Below are 15106 nucleotides of genomic sequence, written 5' to 3' on the forward strand. Positions count from 1 at the left end.
ATTATTTCTTTGGCTATTATTCTGACCCAGGTACACCACCAGAGGGACATGATAATGATGTAGTTAAGGATGGTGATCTTCTCCCTCATAATGATGACCATTTCTATACAGAATTGTAGCCTGTGGGCTTGATACCTCCCCTGATAGGATGATGGACTCGCAACTTGGACATCTACTACAGAGAGTGCATTGTTTGGGGTTTTGTTTAGAAGGTGTAGGAAGCTGGCCTGATGTGTGGTGAGTACCTGGGGTACTAACACCTTAAACCAGGTCCATGTATCCCCTATTAGTGTAGTGTAGGCAGTGTCTAGAAGGTAGGCTCTCTAGAGGTAGCCGTGGATGAGCAGCTAAGGCTTATCTAGGAGACATGCAAAGCTCCTGCAATACCACTGTAGTCACACAGCACTTAAACACATGAAAGAAAACACTCGGTGTTACGAAAATAAAGGGTCTTTATTACAGTAATACAGTACCAAAACACTAGAAAGGCAACCCTCCAATAGGAGGTATGTAAACATACTAAATATGAACACTAGTTATCAGTAATAGGCATGAAAAGTGAGGAACATAGTGCAAATAGACAATGGTGACCCTAGGGGGAGCCTAAACCATATACTAAACAAAAATGGAATGCGAATACAGGACCCCCACCTAGGTAAGTGGAGTGTGTAGAGTGGAGCTGGGGGTACTAGGAAACCCCAAAGATAAGTACCACAGTGCCTCCTAGCGACCAGGAAGAAAGGAAGGAAAAGAAGAAAATGCAACACCCAGACAAGACTGCAAGAAACCAGCGGCGGATTCCTGAAGAGAAAGATCTGTGGAAGAATGGGGCCAAGTCCAGAAGTCACAGAAGAGTCCAGGATGAGCAGGGGCGACTAGCCACCCAGCTGTGGTTGCAGGAGTTGGTTGACGTTAGGACAAAGACGGTCAGGAATGCAGCCCTAGAGCAGGTGAAGAGTTACTGGAGGATGCGTCCCACGCCAGATGGATGGTTGCAGTCGGTCACTGGCATGGAAAAGCCCCCAGCAAACCTTGGCAAAGGCAGAAGTCGTGGTGAAGCAAATGTGGAGCTGCTGGGGAACAGCAAGGTCCAGGAAGACTCAACCCACGGGGGAGTCCTAGGTGGACCCTCAGCAAGGCAGGGAGTCTGCAGAAGAAGAGGCAGCCCCCACAGGAGACCCACTGGACGAGGAACCGTGAGTCGCAGAGGAGCCCATGCAGCACAACTGGAGATGGGTCCCACCCCTCAGGAGAAGCACGCAGAGGGCTGTGCGTCGTACAAAGGAGTGCCTGGGCTACATGGAGCCTTAATATCCCATGGAGGAGATGCAAACAAGCCTTCGTAGCTGCAAGAGACGTGATGCATGGGAGTACTGTCCTGCGTGGGAAGGCAAGAGCTTGCCTCCACCAAAGTTGGACAGCTGGCAGAGAGGACCAAGAGGACTACTCTGGATCACCACCCCTGATGCAGGATCCACACAGCTCAGGATGAGAGGAGAGCCACGCAGCCGGTTGTTGTTGCAGTTGGTGGCTGCGCATAAAGGGGAGTGACTCCTTCACTCCAAGGAGATTCCTTCTTCCTTCTCATGCAGCCTGAAGACTTGCCGCCCTCAGAGGATGCGCAACTGAGGAAACGTTGCAAGAGCTGGAAGGAGCCGTGGAAACAATGTCGCAAGCATAGCCTTTGTAGTGGATGCAGATTGTTGCTTCTTGGAGGGTCCAGTTGCGGTTACAGTGGCTAGAAGTTGAAGTAGAGGTTGCAGCAGAGTCCTGCTGGAATCTTGCAAGCTGAATCTGAGGACCCAACCAAGATAGAGATCCTAAATAGCCCTGAAAGGGGGATTGGTCACTTAGCCAGGTGAGCACCTATCAGGAGGGGGCTCTGACGTCGCCTGCCTGACCTAACCACTCAGATGCTACCAGAAGTCCCTGCCAACCTTGGATTCAAGATGGCAGAACCCAGAGACTCACCCTCTGGAGGAGTTCTGGGCATCACCCCTGGGATGGTGATGGACTGGGGAGTGGTCACTCCCCTTTCCATTGTCCACTTTCTTGCCAGAGCAGGGACTGGAGGTCCCTGAACTAGTGTAGACTGGTTTATGCACAGAAGGCACAAAATGTGTACTTCAAAGCATACCAGTGGCTTGGGGAGGCTACCCCTCCCAAGCCATGCAACAGCTATTTCCAAAGGGATGGCATGTTTACCCCCCTTTCCCAAAGGAAATGCTTTGTTCTGCCTTTCTGGGCTTGAGCTTTTCATGCAGCAGGAGGGCAGAAACCTGTCTGAAAGGTGGCAGCCGCTTGGGCTGCCCGGAAAGCCCCAGAAGGCTGGTAGGAGCAATGCTGGAAGTCCTCTAAGGAGCCCCCAGAGTGCATGGAATCATACTTCCAATACTAGCAACAGTATTGGGGTATGATTCCGACATTGTTGATACTAACATGCCCAGGTTCTGGACACAGGTAGTGTCCTATGTCCAGTACACTCATGCAATGGTGTCCCCGCACTCACGAAGTCCATGAAAATGGAGCTGGGGTTTGTGGGGGCACCTCTGCTAGCACAGGGGTGCCCTCTGGGCTCGGAGGGTCTGCCATAGGGTTGACCTACAGTGACCTGGTGCAGTGACCTATAGTGAATAGGGTGCATGCACTCTTTCATGCAGGCTGCAATGGAAGACCTGCAGACACACTTTGCATGGGCTCCCCATGGGTGACATAATACATGCTGTAGCCATTGGGGATCCTTGAGTACCCCAGTGCCCTGTGTACCTGGGTACCATATACAGTACTAGGAACTTACATGAGGGCCCCAGTATGCCAAATGTGGGGTGTAAGTGGTTCATGTAACCAAGTTTAAAGGGAGAGAGCACAGTCATGGGGTCCTGGTTGGCAGGATACCAGTGAACACAGTCAAACACACCGACAAACGTGGGGGTAACCATGCTACAAGGAGGCTACTTTCCTACAGAAGGGCAGCGTTGTAATTGAATATTACTTCTTGGTAAACAGGAGGCTGGTAGCGGGTTCACGTAGGTTAACAGGTTGCCGGTTTATTGACAAGATAACAGGTTACTTAGAAGAACATCCTACCAGGGGCAACATCCTCTTTGCTCAGCCCACTCTCTCTAACTGCTTATCCATCCTTCCTGTCACTCACCAACATTCTTTGACATCAGCTTGGATGAGCGGAGCAGGGAACACCTTACAAACACTGCAGATTATAACAGGCAGCTGAGGTCCTGAATCAACAGCTGCTCTCTGTCGAAACCAGGGGTAATGTTTACATAGAATTCTTGCACCCAGGGCCTGGCACTCCTTAGCCCTTGTTTCCCTTCAGCGAGGCCCTCAGGGATAGTTTAAATGGTCTCTTGGTCCAAACAATGTCCCTGCCCACCAGTTAATAGGCAGGTGAGCAGACGTCACAGGCGGACCTGATTTCCTCACTAAGCACCCTACTCCTGGCACCTTAGTGGTGCATGCATCTATCAGTAAGATTTACCCTAACCTTTTCCTATGACTCCCCAGATAGGGAGTTCAAGTGGACTGAGTCTTTATGTTCTCTTCGTCCAGCCTGGCTCGGAGATCGATCAGCACAGTTTGATTAATTGGGTGCTCTGTACATACCCTTTGGGGCATAGCCAGTGAGATTTTGTCAGCGATTCCAGAAGATCTTAGAGCCTCTGTGGCGCAAACAATACATGATGGACAACACGCAACCAAGTACCTGATTCAGTCTGGCCCAGATAACACCGACTGTTTGGGAGGACGGTTGGCACGTAGGTTGTGCAGCGCTGTCATACGTGGATGCATTCCTTCGGATTTTCGGGTGACTGGCAGGCTTCTCTCATGGAGATGGCCTTTGATGACTTGCACCTTTTTGGCATTAAACAGAGCTACAGCACACTCCCTGGGACTGTTGACCCCCTGCTAAACAGTTCCCTCATCAGTTTCAAAAACATAAGGATTACTCCAAAGGGTTGGTATACTGTCAGTGCCTGTCTTCCTAACCACTACTGCACTCACTACAGTTCTTGTGAGGGCAGGAACAGGAGTGTGGCAAACACTGCATAGGTGAGCAGGGGCACCTGCCTTTCCAGTCTCTCATGTGCGGCAACTACTGCTAAGCTGCGTCAGTTTGCCTTTAGCAGCACACACTCTTTCTGTGGGGTCAGAATTCTTTTTTCTCCTAGGTTGGCGATCCATCACCACAAATGGGTCATACAGATTGTTCAGCATGGCTACATCCTACACTTTGCCGGCTCCCCCAGATCTCCCCTGCCTCCTCTCCCCCACAGCTTATCAAGTTTGAGAAAAGCACTACTTCATTCTGCAGCAGGTAATGTGAGTGTTGCTGTCCAAGGGTGTCATCGAGATGGTTCCTGACTCGGAAAATGGAGAGGGTTGCTAATCTTGTTATTTCCTTCTGCTGAAAAGGACAGAGGCTTTCGACCTCTGAATGCCTTCTTATGAAAGGACACATTCAAAATGCTAATGTTGGCCCATATCTTCTCCGCATTAGACCCAGGAGACTGAATGGTGTCCTTGGACCTGCAGGGCTTCTTTTTTCATTTACCTGTCCTGCAGTCCCACAGATATTAGCTGTGGTTCAAGATGGCTAGGAACATTTCGAATTTTCAGTGCTCCACTTTAGCCTCAGTAGTGATGGTGGTCATCAAAGTACATCTTTGAAGGTTGGGGATAGCAGTCTTTCCCTAGCTCAGCGTCTGGTTGTTAATGGCAGGCTTACCATAGTCAGCGTTAGATTTCCTTCAGATGACAGCTAACCTCTTACATCATTTCAATTTACGATAAATATGCCGAACTCAGACTTGACTCCTTTACTAAGGTTACCATTCATTGGGGCTATCCTGGACACAGTACACTCCAGGGCCTGTCCTCCACTACAGCAAGTCTAAGACATTTGGCTGTGATCCCAGTGTTTCAACCTCGGTCCTAAATCTCAGTGAGAGTGGCTCTGAGGCTTCTTGGCCTCTTAGCCTCCAGTATTTTTGTGGTTGACTATGCCAGGTGGCACCTATGGCTCTGCAATGGAATTTTGAATTTTCAGTGAGCCCAGCACTATGGAAATATGACAGATTCCTTTCAAATTTCAGAAGGAACAGCCCATGATCTGCAGTGATGGGTGCTCAAGCACAGTTGGTTCACTAGCAGACCCTTCTCCCTTCCCTAACCATACTTGTGGTGATGACAGATGCAGCAATACAGAGCTCGGGAGATCATTTGGGGCGGTGGAGATCAGAGAATTCTGGTCTTTGGTGGAAGCCCAGCTTGGTATCAATCTGTTGGAACTGTGAGGCATTTGTTTGATGTTGAAGGCTTTCCTGCCAGCCATCAAGGGAAAGCTGATGCAGATTCTAACAGGCTGCCGTGTTGTACTGCAAAAAGCAGGGCATGGAGGGGGGTCCTGGGTTCTGTGCCAGAAGGCTGTGTGCCTATGGGGCTCAATAGAGCATCAGGGCAGTCCTGATCGGAATCCTCATAGCAGGATTCTTGGATGGCAGTGTGGATCAGGAATGGCTTCTACGTCCTAAGGTGTTATAGGGCATCTTCCAACAGTGGGAGAACTCTAGCTAGATCTTTTCTCCACCATTTAAAAGGCACAGAGTCAAAGGATTTGCTTACTGGAATTTCCATGAAGAGACTCACTAGGAGATGGATTCTGGCTGGAATGGAACACGGGACTCCTGTACTCCTTTCCACCCCCGCCTCTCCTGCCCCAAGTTCTGAAAACGATTAGGAACTACTGGGTCTTAGTCATTCTAGTGGCTCCTGATTCGACTAGGAGACTGTGGTACCTAGAAAGTTTTGTCATGAGCATCTGCACTTTGATCAGACTTGCACCCGCACTTCGAGAGGACCCCCTGTCACAGCAGCAGGGCAGGATTTTTCACCTGAACCTGCGCAATGTATCCCTTCATGCAAGGAGGTTGACCAGCGGCAGTTGAATCCATTTGATCTCATTCCCGAAGTTGTTGACATTATGGTGGCAGCTAGAAAATCAGTCTATGGTGGGCACTGGGACAAGTTTTTGGATTGGTGTTGCAACCCCCAGGTGGATCCATTACAGGCTAAACTGTGGGGTGTTTTGTTATTTGGACCAGTGAGGTCTTGCACTGGGCATTGTTAGGGTGTAACAGGTCTTGGGGTGATTGTGTTCAGTTCAGGCTGGACTGTTCCTGTTGGAGTAGGGGCACAACTGATTTTCATATAAGAATGGGAAATGGGTGGCAGGGATAATGTTGGTGCAGACTCCACCTACAGTGTATTGATGAACTCTTTAGTCTGAACAGGTGCAAAGACAAGGGAAGAGCAGCCAATCCTATGCCCTCCAAAAACAGGTGAGCCTCGAAACTAAAGTCCGATGTCATCAAGACACAAAGTAATTCTTTAACCAGATTTTTCCTTTATTCTTGCATATAGTTCTTTTCCAGACTTTGCTAGCCAACACGTGTTTTGTCAGACTTCTTCACCAAGACTTGATCAGGTCTTGCAATTCACGAATTTGCAAATGTACTATCTTAATAGTAGGTCAGTGATTCTCAATTAATCTCTGAGTAAAGTTCAGTTTTCCCGACTTCAAAATCAATTCAGCGTGATTCAGTGTAGCTTCTATACCTTTTATCTTCACAATACCTGCGACCTTCTGTAGTAGTACCGTACCCCCACATGTTCACTTGTTCCCAGACGGACTTTACTCAGACAGGGCCAAGGCGAATTTGCAAATGGCTGGATCCAAACTGAGGGAACATGTTGTGCAAAATAACGATGGATTAGTGTGCGGCCGAATTAATTACTATTGGCTGAGTCTAATTCAAGCATTCCATCTATGACTTTTTTGTATACTTTAGTGTAACACCCTAGTTGCGACGCGTATGCCTAGACGTCGGTCTCGTGCTTACTTTGCCACTGGAACCAAGCGGCACTTAACAGACAGGCCCCAATCAGGGCGAAACCAGTCTTGGGCTGCTTGTGTTTCGGTTCAGGGAGGGCCTGGCTTGGCAGTTTGGGCTAGACTGTCTGTATTGGAGCAGGGTCAAGCCTTTTTTTTTTTTTTTTTTTTTTACATATGGCTGGGTCCAAACTGTAGATCAATTCAAGCATTTAATCCATCACTTTTTTTTTTTGGATACTTCACGCACTAACTTAAGAAGCAGACTCAATAATGGAGTGAGTTGGTTGAGCAGATGAGCTTCCTCCTGCCACACCTCTCATTGTGCCTCAGTGTCCTGAGTGTCATACCCTTTTCACACGGGGATAGACACCAGCATCGGCACTCCGTGCCTTCCTGAACCTCACACACCACTACAACACTGTTCATCTGATGTGAACTGGGCATGCAGCCAAGTGCTGGCCTGCCTTCCAGTGTTTCTTACAGCAGTATGAAATTCTGTGGCCATTTCGGCACACATACAGAAGGGCAACTGCCCTGACATCACTACTCGCTTGAAGTAAGTTATTACTGACACGTTCTGATGCCAGAATCTGCCTGTAATAGAAAAATTAAAAATGGAAGCTCATATACTTAATAATAATGTCGTCCTCTTATTATAAATCATAATGTAAAATAACATCACCCTTTAAACTTTTTCATGAAAAAAAAATCTGAGGGTTTCGATTGCCTTTCAGCATGTGGGCATTACTGGCCAAACTTCCAGATTTTGAAGTTTATGGTATAAACTATGAGAAACTCCAACTTAGCACCAGTGTCAAAGCTTCAAATATAACAAATCACTACTGTCCCTCAAAGATTTCTTTGAAGTTATACAGTTCCTTTAGTTCTGAACCCTTGCTAGGTCATTCGTTTTAGATTACATAAACCCCCCAAGTGGTGCAGTTACTGAGCTCGACTGCCATTTGCATATAGCATTTACATAGAGCACAAAACATGTACTAGCTTCATTATTGCCTCCACAAGTAACATCCTCAGAGCAGTGCTGTATTGAGTGACCTGAGAAGCATATCATACTTTACCGAGCCAAGCATTCTTGCTGTGTTCTCATTTGATGCTGGGCATAGACTCCATTTATGATACACAATGTTTTTTTACAGTTAAGTGTACTTAAATGACAGGAAGACATGAATATGAATTTAGTCTCCACTGCTGGATTGAAAAATGCTCATACCTTTTGTTTACTGTTGTGAATTAGGTTTAAGACTCATGTTCTTTGTGTTGTATATGCTGCTTAGATGCAGTTGAATGTTTGTGTTTTTTGCTGCCACAATTACATTTATTTTTTGGGTAGCAATTACAGCCCTGCTGGCCCTTATGTTAGAGTTGGCCTCATTACCTATCAAACATTAAAATAAATCAGTTTTTTTAGAAAGACCAAAGCAAAAGCAAATTTTCTCTACTGAAGTTTATTATGGGCACGATACACAAAGACAGTTACTCACCTAAGTTTAACTTAAGTACAAAAATGACTCGTCTACAATGAAACATGTGTAACTGCTTACCCATGTCCGTACTTCTGGAAAGCTGCCACTATTGCATCTTCCCAGAAATACTTCTGGAATTTATTGGGAATTCCAAAGGTTTTTAAATCTACACTCAACATAACTGTAACTCTACTAGTGTAGTGGATTTAACATATATTTGGTGAATCGCACCCAAGATTATTTGCATGTAAATCGAAGAAACTCTTACTTTAATTATTTGCTGTTTCGGTGGGCCCAGTCTTAAATGATCCACACAGCGCAAGAGCTGGGCTCATCGATCAAATGACATAGCTTGCTGGTAGACACTTGCGACGCTGAAGTAACGGGGGTCTGTAGGGATTGTCAGAAGTGGCAGTCATTAACACAAATTCTGATGGTGAAGTAACTGGGGTCTGTAGGGATTGTCAGAAGTGGCAGTCATTAACACAAATTCTGATGGTGAAGTAACTGGGGTCTGTAGGGATTGTCAGAAGTGGCAGTCATTAACACAAATTCTGATGGTGAAGTAACTGGGGTCTGTAGGGATTGTCAGAAGTGGCAGTCATTAACACAAATTCTGATGGACATCGTTAAGGCAGATGCGTAGAATGCGACCATTTTGCCTGTCCTAACCTGGCAAGTATTACGTTGCAGTGTATCGCATGCTTTAGCAAATGTCATTTTTTGGTGTGAAAGTGACCCCTTGCAGGGTTAGTTTTAATTTACATTTCCTGTTTTGGATAGTGTTTGGTGGTTCTTCAGTGGCTCGACGTGTGGCTGTCTGGTGGGAGTGAACTCAGAGTTTGGAACAGAAAGTTAGAACACTTGTGTGAGACCAATCATTTTCCGGATGCAGGTAACTATGATTTCAAATGTTTATTGCTTTTGCCACCATGACAGTCTCCAGGATGGGGTTTGGTAGAGTATCAAGGATAACACATAATTCACACTCAGTATGGCACATCCTGGAATCAGCAGACGAGTAGTGCTTATCCATCCTGCTATCCTCAATGCTTGGCACACTATTTGTGTGCTAGCAGGTGTTCATTAAGGATACATATTATTATCTAGCGTTTTCTCTTGTATTTTATATTCATTGAACATTTAGGTTATTGCTGAGGACTTTCCGTCCGATGCAGTATTTTTGGATTTTTAGTATTTGTTAGGTTCTTCAACTCCATCAATGTTACACGGTTTTTTCTCTTCAGACTTGTAACATCGTCCCCAAAAAGTTTTTTTTAGGACTGCAATATTTGCAGAATACCAAGCCATCAATTTAGCAGCATGAAAAACGAGCGCATCAGAATAAAAGAAGTCTGTTTAAAATAAGACAGGTGAAGAATTTACCTTTTTAACGCTCTTACTTTTGCATTTAGATTTAATTGGGGATGCTGGTCCAAATATATTTATGTTCTCTGGACACGTTCCTCACGACCAAAAAGTGGAGATTATCTTTTGGTAAAAAAAAATCTGTTCTCGGGAAAATAAAACATGCCTGAAGCAGGATGGAATCCTTGGTTATTTTATGTACATAACGAAAAAGAGGGGCTGGCCAAACTTACATTTAAAAAAAATAAAAATAAAATTACGACATTTTAAAAAAAAGGGAATTTCGGTTGAAGGAGCAAAAGTTTGTATGGGTTTTTTTTGTGTGACTTTTTCATACTATGCCCTGGCCAAAAATCGACCCAGTCAAAATGCTTGTGAGTCTGGGCTGTAACAAGGCAAAGATACGTATTAGTAGTAGGGGGGGACATTGGAAAATAAGCTATTTTGAGCGTAAGGGGAAAAGAAATGGCAGTGTAACGAAAAAGGAGCATTGGATAAAGAAATAGGAAGGGCATGCCAAAAAAAGGATGAGGGAAGTGACATAGAAGAAGGGTTTGAGGAGGAGGAAACCGTAATGGGTGGGGATTAGATGAGTTTGCATCCCAACTAACAAAATGCCAAATAAGAGGAAGAAGATGGAAGGGGAAGAGGTGTCAGGAAGACAATATGGTGAATCAATATCCAGTATGGGTATCAGAAGAGAAAGATTCGAATGGCAGGTGGTCTTGGAGGTCTCCAGCTCCCCCGTATAGAAAATAAACGAAAAAGGTAAGAAGAGGAGGAGCAGAGGGGGTCTTATCCTGAACGAATATAGAAGGTAGGCCAATTTTGCAACATGAATGGAATTAGCCAGGTTGCACTTGATAACTTGATGAATGCCACTTGGCTTGAAAAGTTAGTAGTAACTATTTCGAAAAAAAAGCTCTTTCCAGAATGGGTTTTCTCATTTGGGTGTGTTTTTGCAAACACTTAGGGGGTGATTCTAAGTCTGGCGGGCGGCGGAGGCCGCCCGCCAGACTTCCCCCTCCAAAATACCGCTCCGCGGTCGAAAGACCGCGGAGGGTATTTTGGGTTTTGCACTGGGCTGGCGGGCGACCGCCAAAAGGCCGCCTGCCAGCCCAGTGCAAAACACCCTTCCCACGAGGACGCCGGCTCAGAATTGAGCCGGCGGAGTGGGAAGGTGCGACGGGTGCAGTTGCACCCGTCGCGAATTTCAGTGTCTGCAAAGCAGACACTGAAATTCTTTTTGGGGCCCTCTTACGGGGGCCCCTGCAGTGCCCATGCCATTGGCATGGGCACTGCAGGGGCCCCCAGGGGCCCCGCGACACCCCATACCGCCATCCTGTTCCTGGCGGGAGAACCGCCAGGAACAGGATGGCGGTATGGGGTGTCAGAATCCTCCATGGCGGCGCAGCAAGCTGCGCCGCCATGGAGGATTCATTTGGGCAGCGGAAAACCGGCGGGAGACCGCCGGTTTTCCACTTCTGACCGCAGCCGAACCGCCGCGGTCAGAATGCCCAGCGGGGCACCGCCAGCCTGTTGGCGGTGCCCCCGTCATTTTAGCCCTGGCGGTCTTGGACCGCCAGGGTTAGAATGACCCCCTTAGTAACAGATTTGTCCTAACAACGGCTTCTAGTATCTTTTGAAAGCACATGATGTAGGTGTTTATCATTTTATTTATTGCTAATGCTTTGTGGTGCCTTCACTATCAATATCCAGAACATGTTAGTGCAACAAGTATCAGTGCCAAGATCTCATAATGGCAAGACTAAGCTTGTGGATCACTAGAGAATTCTCTGTCATTGTTCATTGAAATCATTTTAGACATTTAATTAAAAATCTTAGAAAATATGTGTTAAATAGCAGTTCAGGAAAATATTTTGTGCCACATATAGAACCTTAACTGTGGCACAAATCCTAACTATTGTAAATTACAGCCAACACCATATATATTTTTTGTTGGTCAAGGAGTGACTTGATACAATTGTACACTCATATTGCTGAATTTCCATTGAGATTTGGCAGTGGGCATTTACAGCTGTAGGAATAAGTCAGTGGCCTGTTAGTAGTGAAAGAGAGAATAAGGACTTTACAAATTTTGCCCAGTCTTCCACTGCCTTTGGGCACAAGTACCAACTAACATACGAATCAAAATCTCCATAAAGTACTTCGGGACATCATTTATTAGCTTGTCTAAGCCCAAACTGTAGGATGTTCAGGAAGTGAGGTCGATATTAGATGACATATAGCATGGTTCAAACCCGCTCAGAAGATAAAGAACATAGTCGGGCAGCATTCTGAAAATAGCATCTGTTTCATACCTGCTACAACACAGTAAGCCAGTACTACCGAAATTGAGACAAGATATACCTAGTTGACCAATACGAATTTTGCATTGGAGCCGTGGAGTTTAATTAGCAATCATTTAAGGATAGTGGAAAAATATGCCAAACAACTAAAACCAAATTTTCAGTTGTAGAAGAGAAAAATCCAATAATATTGCACTTTTTTTGTAAATGTTTATTTACATGTTGTTGATAGGATTAACAAAGTAAACACAGTTGCCATACATTAACTTTACTTTGTGCCAGGAGAAGGGAGTCAGATACCATGCAAGCGATTGTGGCCCTTTAGGGCCACCTTAAAGACATGCATGTTGCTCCCCCCACGCACTACAGATCCCAGCCTAATAAGGATATAGCATTTGTCAGTAGTGGGCAAATTACAGTTTGCTGGTCTCTGAACAGTTGTTGGTCTCTTTTGGTTGTCTTGTCTACCAACATTACAGCAAAGGCCTAGACTGTATATTGCACTTGCAATAGTATGCTTGGTCAGAATACACTGTGTGTACAGGTTTGTGCCACTGAGGAGTAGGAGTGGACATTTCACCAGTCGTATTCCCACTAATGATTCAAAATCCTCCAGCATAATTACAGCAATTGTGATGGATACGGGAAAGCAGCTTGTTTACCCTAACGACTGGACAAAGGATCATCCTATCACATTTGGACTCCTGTCAGAAGCTAACACGGTTCTCTGTGTGATCCAGTGCCTTATTTAATCACCTTTACTGGTAGTCACATAAATCTCCTTGTGCCACATATTGAAAATATAGTATCTATGAAAATGCTAACAAGTGTATTGTGGTGTTGAATACTGTCCCACTTGCCGGTCCCATTTCCATCATGCCCTGGTTTGTGTAATCCTGTCTGAATCTTATGCCGCTCTCCTCACTATATGCATACCACCATACACCAGCTCTATAAGAAGCAGGTCATCTTCAGCCGCAGCAGTTAACTGCCAAATTGCCCACCATTACCAACCGGTGCCATGGTACCGTCAGCTTTCTCTTAGCTCATCATTCTTCTGAATGGCTGTGTGGCACATGATCTACTGCACTAAGCAGCTCACAGGATCCATCACAGCGCGCCTCCTGAAAGGGAGTCTAAAAAAAATAGAGACCATTGGGAGGAAAGGTTTTTCCTGCATCCCAGGAAGCCATGCCCTTTGATCCACTAAAGTGTCCTGCCTTTTGGCTGGGTACTCTAATGCGCTGTGCGAGTACTCTAATGCACTGTGGGAGAGACACAGATGGTTGTGCCCAGCTTCTTGCCCTGTCTTTGAGAATTATGCTGAGGTGGTTCATGATGTGCAGAACACAGCAAAGCAGATTTTCACACTGGACCTAGTTGCAAGGTCTAAGGGCTTCTCGATGTCCATCAGACGTTATGCCTTGCTGTGTTCTACAGGCTTCTTAGGGAATGTCCAGACATATTTGATGGCTATGTTCCTCGTTTGCTCTCACCTCTTTGACAAAAAAAGCTGATTTAACCCGTGATTGTTTCAAACATAGGCAGTCAAAGACTCACTTTCTGGTTTTGTAATTAGGAGACTAGATGATGTCCTCTGATCTGCATGATGCATACTTTCACATTCTGATCCTGCGGTTGGAGAGGGTGTACCTGTGCTTTGTGATAGGTTCCACCCACTACTGCTACGCCATCCTCCTGGATTGACGTGACACACCGAGCCGTTATCAAGGTGCTGGTGGTGGTCATGTCTCTTATTCAGAGGATGGAGATATTCATAACTCACACCTTGACAATTAGCTGCTGATGGCACACTTGCCACCGCTTGTGTTGGACAATCTGAATGCAACAGCAGCCAAGCTCTTCAACTTGGGGTTTCCATCAGTTTACCCAGTCACACTTGGAACCCTCAGAGTACCTTCTTTTTATCAGAACCGTATTGGATGCAGCATATCTTAGGGCCCTCCTGCCTCCCAGAGGGATTTCGGACATTTTAAAATTTGATTCAGATGTTTTGGAAAGGGGACTTTTCCCAGCCTGGCAGTCTTTCCAGACTTGTTTTCTCTTTGTGGTGTCTCTTTGTGGTCTCCAGATCACTGTGGAGGCAGTGACAGATCTTCAGTAGTGGCCGGTAACAGAGAATCTTAATTGTGCAAGACCATTTCATCCTCCAGTAGCAGTGGATATGGTGGAGAGAGATACCTCCAGTCTAGGATTGAGTGCACATTTGAAGATCAGATGAATTTGGTCTCCTTTGGAGCAGAGGTGCCATATCAATCTGCTCAAACTTTGTATGATACACTTGGCACTGAAGGCTTTCTTGCCCTCCTTTTATGGTCAAACCATCCAAATTTTCATGGACAATACAACCGTGATGTGGTATTTCAACAAGCAGAGCAGCGTGGGCTTGTGTCCTCCGTGGTAGTCTTCAGCTGAGGCACCTATGACCTAGCAGTTGGTAGGGTTTGGAATGTGAGAGTGAAGGACCTGAGTCACCAACCATGAGTGGCATCTGGATCCATAGATGATTCAGTCCACCTTTGCATTCTGTGGCACCCCTTCAGTAAGCCTTTTCAGCACTTGTGAGAATGCCTTTTGGACGATGGGTAGAGCTCCTCTCACAGTCGGAGGGGCAGATTCTGTATCCCTCCCTTCAAAGCCTCCACCTTCTTGCCTGGATATTGAGCAGGCAGTTTGAGTTATTTTCATCACCACTGGATGCTTTGGATGTCATCCTGTTGGCATGTTTCCTCTCTGCACAGTTTGCCCACTTGGTATGTTGGGTCAGTTTCAGTATCTTTATTCACTGAGGCCATTGATTCTCTTAGGGCACAATTGTCAGATGTGTTGCACTCTTCTCTTTATTTTACACAAGGCAAGGTTTTGCAGTGGGCACAGCTAAAGCTCACATTTTGTCCCTTAAAGCCTTTTTGTGTTTTCCAAAGGAACCTTCAGTGTTCAAGTGTATCCTGGTGAGCTTTATCAAAGTGCTGTTTAGTGACACAATATAATTATGTATGTGGTAACTATGTAGC

General features: G+C 45.8%; 1 protein-coding gene across 2 annotated transcripts in view; it reads left to right on the forward strand.

Moving 5' to 3' along the window:
- WDR41 (WD repeat domain 41) overlaps nt 1-15106 on the forward strand; it is a 404073-nt gene that overhangs the window by 167167 nt on the left and 221800 nt on the right. For both annotated transcript variants that reach the window (XM_069223450.1, XM_069223458.1), the window contains exon 6: nt 9178-9289. In XM_069223450.1, the coding sequence (XP_069079551.1) occupies nt 9178-9289 (112 nt within the window). The remainder of the gene's footprint in view (nt 1-9177; nt 9290-15106) is intronic.

The sequence above is a fragment of the Pleurodeles waltl genome, chromosome 1_1 (assembly GCF_031143425.1).
Source record: "Pleurodeles waltl isolate 20211129_DDA chromosome 1_1, aPleWal1.hap1.20221129, whole genome shotgun sequence".
NCBI lineage: Eukaryota > Metazoa > Chordata > Amphibia > Caudata > Salamandridae > Pleurodeles > Pleurodeles waltl.